The sequence below is a fragment of the Charadrius vociferus genome, unplaced genomic scaffold, assembly GCF_000708025.1.
Source record: "Charadrius vociferus isolate BGI_N301 unplaced genomic scaffold, ASM70802v2 scaffold549, whole genome shotgun sequence".
In the NCBI taxonomy this organism is placed as follows: domain Eukaryota; kingdom Metazoa; phylum Chordata; class Aves; order Charadriiformes; family Charadriidae; genus Charadrius; species Charadrius vociferus.
In genome coordinates, this window is record NW_009650103.1 from 3,692,352 (window position 1) to 3,699,651 (window position 7,300).

Below are 7,300 nucleotides of genomic sequence, written 5' to 3' on the forward strand. Positions count from 1 at the left end.
GGCAGAACCACTTCCCCACAAACGCTTGTGCCACTTTACAGCAAGAGGCAACCAACCACCTTCACCAGCCAGTGAAAACCAGAAGTCGAACTGGTTGGTGGGCAAACACTGAGGTCATGTGCTTGACAGATGTCTCTGAGGCTGCAGTGTTATTCTCACGCTGTCACATCTGGTTTATGAAGAGCTACCACTGAAGGGGATTACTGAACGCAAACATTAGATATGCCACTGCTGTGCTCTGAAGTTACGGCACAGCGCAGACCTCGGTGGCGTGTAAATACACTAATTCCTACACTGAGGCACATCCCTACAGCCCAAATGACACTGAAATCCCCGTGCTGTCATGATTTATCTTAAGGTTACCGTATCATAAACTAATACTTGAAAGTCTGCAAAATAGATTTGCTTTGGTGCATATAAAATATTGCATGCACAGTTACTAAAAGTGTTGCAAAATCTATTTAAAATGAGTTTTATTGAGATGAAAAAGTTTTCCATGGTAACTACAGAATGTTAATCAAAACCAAGTGCTTCCCCTCCATTAAAAACACAAATCGGAATACGTTTTGTTCAAAAATACTTTAAAAAGTAATCAGTTAAATGGAGTATTTTTGGATGTGCTTTACTCCATACACTGGTTACTGTTTCTAATCTTGCTAATGAATGCACGCTAACGAGAGGTTGTCTGCGTGTTCATCAGAGGCTTTGAAGGGAACCTACTTCTCTGAACAGCGTTCAGCTGTGAAGCTGCACTGGCAGTAAGGAGTATTCAGCAGACCACCTAAGGTGTTACAGAACACTGTGCCGCGTACGGTGGTGGTGCGCTCGGGTGGCAGTATCCTGCTCACTCTACAAAGTACAAAAGCATTGGAGGACTCCAGGTATACAAAGCAGTGTTTCTTGCTACCATTATCAATTCATAAGCATCATCTTCTAGATTTCCAGGCAGCTCTGGAATAAGGAGTAGTCCTTTTCTTATCCGGTGGTTTGAAGTAAGAATAAACAGGCGCTGCCGGGTATTCCGCATCTGGGTTTTCTGCCATCATTTTCAGCTTGGCTTCAATGGCCTTTATTTTTGCACTGACACTGGAAAGGGAGAAAACAGAAGAGAAATTGAGCTTGATCTTAGCATGGAATCAGAATACAGCAATCCAGAGATTTTGCTGACATGTGAATACTTTGCCACACGAGGAGGGGCCGAGCAGCCCCCACCGCTGCACTCAAAAGCAACATGAAGTCGGGAGGCAGGATTCTACTGCTTAAAGCCCACGCTATTTCATTTCAATCCTCAGCATGGATTTGCTTAGGAAAAGTCCTCCAAGATATATCACAGTACCACAGAATAACGGTCCTTGCACCTACTCAGCACTTTCTTGAGGACACCGAGCAAGACAAGTATACACCAAGGCTTCCTACTTCATGTAAAATGACGTCATTTAAAGCGGTCTGAGCATGTGCAGCAGAGCGCAGCTCAGACGAGGCTGCTGGAAACAGCAGAGAAATGAAAGCCAGACTTCCTCCCAGCTACAAGCCTGCTCGGGATGGGAAAACCCCAGACTCTAATTAGGTCAGGAAGAAACATTATTTCAGCGTTAGCAGGGTTTATCCCAAAGGGAGAAGCTACCCCAGGTTACACCCCAAATTCCTAGGACTTTTGGTATTCACTATCCTCCATTGGGTATGGACCAAGGAATGTTCCCTTCTCTCCTGGGGCTTTCTGCAGCATCCATCCTCACTAAAACGACTCCTTTGCGCCACTGACGTAGCTAACAATCTGTATGACTCAAGTCTCTCTGCGCTTTACTTCCTAGCATGTTACTTCTGAACTCCCAGCTCATTCTATCTGTAGGCAAACTCATTCTCCCCAGTTCTGGTTCCTTATAGGGTTCCACTGACAGAACACAGAGGAAAATGACATATCCTTTCAAGCAAGCTGTGAACTAGCAAAGCAGTACTACGTGTTTTAGGTAAACAGAGGGGTGGAGAACCTAACCACATCCCCCAGAGAAGACCTACCAGCCCTAATGCTGGCAGAAAAAAAAAAAAAAAAAAAAAAAAAAAGTACTACCTCTGATTTTGTTTTCATCTTTTACCACTATAATACAAATTCTTGCTCATAAGCATTTTGCTTAATCAAATTAGTACAGAACAAAACCTCTCACTGAAATTCACATGCAAAAGCGCAAAGCACGTTCTGTCCAAATGAGATGGAACGTTACACATTCCCAATTCCCCTCCTTACCTCTTTTCCTTCCTACTGCCCTAGTGGTTTCACACGTCAGAAAATGAACATCAAGTCTGAAGTATCCCACATCAAATGAGTTACTTTGCAGCATGCTGCCCGTCTAAAAACAGCTTTTCTGCCATGTTATATTTTTAGCACAAAGGTAATGCCAACAACTCCGGATCTTATTGAAGAAGTTAGTTCCCTGCCACTCCCACGGACTGGTCACCTCTCACCCACCCCATCTCCTACCTGAGGTTAGACTGGGGCGGCTCCGTGCTGGAAGATGGCTCCAGACTGATTGGAAGGATCTTCTCATTTTTATTGTGATCGTATCTCTGCGAACGAGAGACCAAGGATTGAAGTCAGCTGGAATTACGAACAAAGAAACATTTGCCCACAGATACACTTTAAAGTTGTATTAACATCACCTCCAATTTTTTAAAGCTTTTGCTAGGAATGTTTTTGGTGGCCAAACACCGAAACAAATCCCAACCATAATATTTGTGTAGTACCAACATGGAATGTAGACTCTGATGCTGAACACTTATGTGCATTGCATTACGGATCCTTAAACCTTACCCTGTCTTACCACTTCTTGTTCCCCTCTGTATAAGGCACAAAGCAAAGATGGTAAATTTTAAGGTAATTACTGCACCGTATTGCTCTGCTCTTTATACAGACATTGTGCAGAGTCAGAAGGTAACCCAAGCACACAACTGCACAGAATCACACAGTGCTGGGAGAAAAAAAAAAAACACAAGAAAAAAATTTTAAAAACCCCAGTAAGGAATGACCTCCTTTCTGTAGAAATCAGTTTGTGAGTCTGTCATCTCTGTGGGCAACGGGCCTCCTGAACTATTCGCAGTGTTCTGCTTCCTTATTTCGCTTGGCACAAAGTCAGCCTTGTTTTTCAGCAGAGCTGCTCAAACCAACAGTGTCTGGTAAGCCTTGGCCACTCATCTTAAAACTACTTAGCATGGTGCTGGTATTGTCTAAAATAAACACTTGTTACAACAAGCCAGTTTTGTGTTGTTAAATCTTTCCATTCACAGATCAGAAAACGCCATGCAAACTGAACTGATTATTTATGCATGTTCTGCACCATAGCCCGGACGGCCGAGCACTGAGCCACCCCGCCGAACGCCCAGCTGGGCAGACACTCACTCCTCTGCCTGAAGCTCCTTTTATGGCCTGATCATTCCTCAGGCATCCGGAAGCACGTGGCGCTCGAGTAGCTACAGAGCTAAAGAAAATGGAGACTGCATTTGCACAAGCTTGGATGTGCTGACAAGAGCCTGGAGCCCTTGAAGCCAATAATTAAAGCAACGTGGTCTCCTCTAATGAAGATACCTGCTTTGGGTTGGTTTGGCTTGGCTTGTAGGTGGGTTTGTTTTTTTTTTAGCATCTAAACCAGATGCGTTAGTATACTTGATAAGAGGAAGGGTAGAGAGCTGCTTGTAGGATAATCAAAGCGTGCTAAAAGCAAACTACCCAAAGGAAAATAGCAACAAGAATCCATTTATCTGCAAAGAAAGTTAATCAAAGCAAATTGCTTTATCAAATACCAGATAGCAAACAACTACAGGAGAAACAAGACAAGAATTTAAAGAATTAAAAAAAAAAAAAAAATGTTCCAGAAGGTACTGCCTAAGTTAATATTAAAAACTTGATGTTTTGTACAACACAGCAAGTAACAAAAGGATATTTAGCTTAGATGTGAAACACGTTGCTTTAAAGTCAGAAGTAATTAGAGCTGCTGCCACATAAGTGCTTTCAGAAGTGGAACAAAGCAACAAAGTACTCGGTAATTGGGAATTTCCATGCACCTCCAATCCAAAAAGAGAGCAAAACCACAAAGGCAAGGATACAAACTTTCAGCCAATCACTCGTTAAGTTTGGGAAAAGTTAAAACGTGGACATTTATAGAAGTAATCTGTTCATATCACTCTGATCAGAAACTCCCTTGCAGAGACCATCAGGTTAAATGGCCTATTCTTACAGCTAATCCAGCAGAGTGTAGGTAGACGGGAGAAGTAGGAGATTGTTAATACTGTTTCTCTGAGAGTTATTTGCTAGAACAGACTAAAATTATCTCGCCAGGCGATAAATGATAAGAAATGTTCCTTAATATTAAAATTTTTCCATTTCGCAAATTACACCGAGCAGCTTACCTTGACTTGTGCATGTGCCCACCGCACCACCAATTTCTTGGAAAGGGCCAGCTTCCCATTGAGACATTGGATCGCCTTTTCTGCTTCCTGCACAGGATGCACAGGAAGACAGTTCAATAAACAAACCAAGTCTTCAGTCAAAACCGACTCAGATGTAAAAAGCCTTTTTTCTTTGCAAATCAGTCTCCTGTAAGTACAGCTAACTGACAGCAAAGAAAGTTTATCCCGATCCAGGAATATCTTTGGAAGACGGCAGCATCCATCTCAGCAACCAGACTTTTATAAACCAGTACGGCTGATTCTTTCACTTGTTTTGGAGGAGGAAATGGGGAAAAAGATCAGGAGTTTGAAAATATCAAATGTAGAGGCCGCTGGAACAGCATTCTGGGGGCTGTATATGCTACAGGAATTTCTCTACAAAATACTGAGACTCATTACAGTGATTACATGCGCCTCATTAACATCTCTCTATGCTTATTCCACATCCTGCTCATGCGCACTGAGGGAATCATCCACTCGGTCTTGATCTAGGCTTGGCAGTGGAATCTCAGCTTCAGGACACTCCTATAAAACTTAATTCACAGCAGTTGAAAATGTATCTTGCGATGCTGTTTCACCTTACCATGAATAACCATTCCGGTATAGCTTCTAGAGGTAACGCACTGGGTCAGGGCTCTTCTGACATCCTTACCAGCAATTGCACAGCAGAAAGATGAGGGCACACAATAACAAGCAATCTCCAAACAAACTGTTCTTCAGAACTTTTGAATAATTCTAACAGAATTGTGACAAAATAACTACAGCTCTGAAGTTACAGTGGAGCATGACTTGAAATTTCGATTTCTAACAAGAGCTAAAGCCCCAAATGGACAGCCGGGGTAGTTCACTGCAGGATGCCACAGATTCGTCATGTTGAACATCTGGCAGCATCACACAAGTTGGTGTCTGGAGGACTTCAGAGCCGTTCTGGATTTCTGCCATTCTGGCAGGCTGATCCAAGGCTCTGCGTGGATCGCAGCATCTCCAGCATACAACTCCACAAGCTCACTATAAAAGTGGACCAAAGAACTAGCCCTTTCCGATTAGCGTTAGAAAGCGGGATTCAGGAAAAGACAGCACAGGAGAAAGGAAATCACTATTGCTACTTCCAGGAGCAGCCACAGAGCTGCTGTCACGGAGTGGGGCTGTCAGAGTCTGCAGGTTTGTGTAGACAAGGTATTTAACTTATCCCTTCCTGGTTTAGCTTTACATTGTCATTTAAAAAAAAAAAAAAAAAAAAAAAAAAAAGGGGGAAAAAACCAGACATTTATAAAAAAAAAAAAAAAAAAAAAAGATGGGGAAAGAAGCCAGTCATTTAAATCAGAATTTTAGATAATAGTAACATACCTGTTTGGTTTCAAAGTTCACAAAACAGTAACCCCTCGGCTGCCCCTCCAGAGCGCCGGACTTGTGAAAGAGAAAGTCAAATTGCTTTACTTTGCCAAACTTCTGGAGGAGTTTGAGAAGGTGGTATCTGAAGGGGAGAAAAGATATTTGCGAAACCTTTCACCACTCTGAAAACAAGGAGGTGGAGAGGAACCCCCCCGCAGTCAGCCACATAAGCGGGTCAGGTGTGTCACAGGTGTATTCCCAAACACCGGCAGGGGTGGGCGCCCTGTACAGCAACGCTTCAGCATCCATAGCTCTGAGCTGCATTATCAGTGACTGCTCTAAAACCCCAAGGCACAAAGTTTCCCTCCCAGCAGTGCCAGCTGAAGGGCATGCAGAAGATCTATTAATAGTTGACTTTTGGACAATTATGCAATGGTTTGCTAGGAGTCTAGGAGGGCTTTGCCTCCTGCTGCTCTAAATCACACCTACTTTCAAGCATAAACATCATGTGTCCCCCTCCCCAGCCCTGGTGTGACCGCCTGAAGCTACATCCCCTGTATTCCTCTCCCTGCACAAGCAGTCCCAGTCCACAGCACCCCGCGTCCCGCGGGATCCACGCTGTTCTTGCTGCCCTCCCTCCCCCTGTACAAGCACTGCTCGTCCCATCCCTTCCCTGTGCCAACCAGTATCAGCGCACTGACAAGGACGTGGCCAGATCATACAGAAACGCAGCCATCTCCCACTTGCCGGGCAGAGCTGGGGAAGGAGGAAGACAGAAGAATAAGCAGAACAAACTGCAACCAGGAATTGACAGTAGACCAGGCGAAAAAAGGCACCAGACAGACCTCAGTATCATCCAGGCCAAATCTGCCAGTGCTTCTGACTCAGACAGCTTTGCAGCGACACGCACATGGAAGTCAGACACTTACTTAGCCAATTATATTCCTGCCATCCAGTGGGGAGTGTGCTGTTTTCAATAAAACTGGGAATAGCCGGAGTAAATCTGTCTGCTTAGTATCTAGTTCACTGAGCAACTTAAAATTAGGAGCACATTTGTTGTACAGGCCACATCTAATCCTGAAAGCTCTTTGCAGCTTTTCGGGGTCCCTGGATCAAAGTGTTTAACAACACTCACTGACCTACAAGGAAAGGGACACCTGTACAATTTCACTGCCTGACCCCATCCCCGGAGTTTAAGAATCGCCTAAGCATTTAATAAAGGTGTTTTAGTCAGGACTCATCTTCTCCTGATCAGCTGTACAGCGTTTGTGAGCAAGCCACGTAATCTAAGCCAAATCTTCAGTTTGCGAGGTAACCCTCAGTGCTCTGAAAGCGTACCAGGAGAACTCAACGGGCACACGGAGCACCAGGCACCGGATGAAACCTTGCACGTCAGGCATGAATGGTCACTAGTGGCCCAAGATGGCCAAATACACCAGGCAATTCTAGGGACAGTCCAAATAGGAAGGGCAGACAACATTTTTCCTAATAAAGCCTGATAGGATGTTTGAAAAGGGCTTAAGGCCTTTGT

The 7,300-nt window shown here is 44.1% G+C and overlaps 1 protein-coding gene across 1 annotated transcript; it reads right to left on the minus strand.

The window, feature by feature from the left end:
• Nucleotides 1-456: 456 nt before the first annotated feature.
• Nucleotides 457-6,505, minus strand: RBM18 (RNA binding motif protein 18). Its single transcript, XM_009892355.1, has 5 exons — nucleotides 6,467-6,505; nucleotides 5,785-5,940; nucleotides 4,399-4,485; nucleotides 2,477-2,562; nucleotides 457-1,086 (listed from the first exon to the last, which is right to left on the minus strand). The coding sequence occupies exons 1-5, from the start codon at nucleotides 6,503-6,505 to the stop codon at nucleotides 927-929; spliced, it is 528 nt and encodes a 175-aa protein (XP_009890657.1). The 3' UTR covers nucleotides 457-926.
• Nucleotides 6,506-7,300: the final 795 nt, after the last annotated feature.

Bases quoted from the DNA above. Each gene is read 5' to 3' on its own strand.
- RBM18 (XM_009892355.1), bottom strand. From the start codon at position 6,505: ATGGCTGCGTTTCTGTATGATCTGGCCACGTCCTTGTCA. The intron at 5,941-6,466 runs GTGCGCTGATAC...GAGTGGTGAAAG, and splicing joins ATCTGGCCACGTCCTTGTCA to GTTTCGCAAATATCTTTTCT. The intron at 4,486-5,784 runs GTATGTTACTAT...CATCCTGTGCAG, and splicing joins TGAACTTTGAAACCAAACAG to GAAGCAGAAAAGGCGATCCA.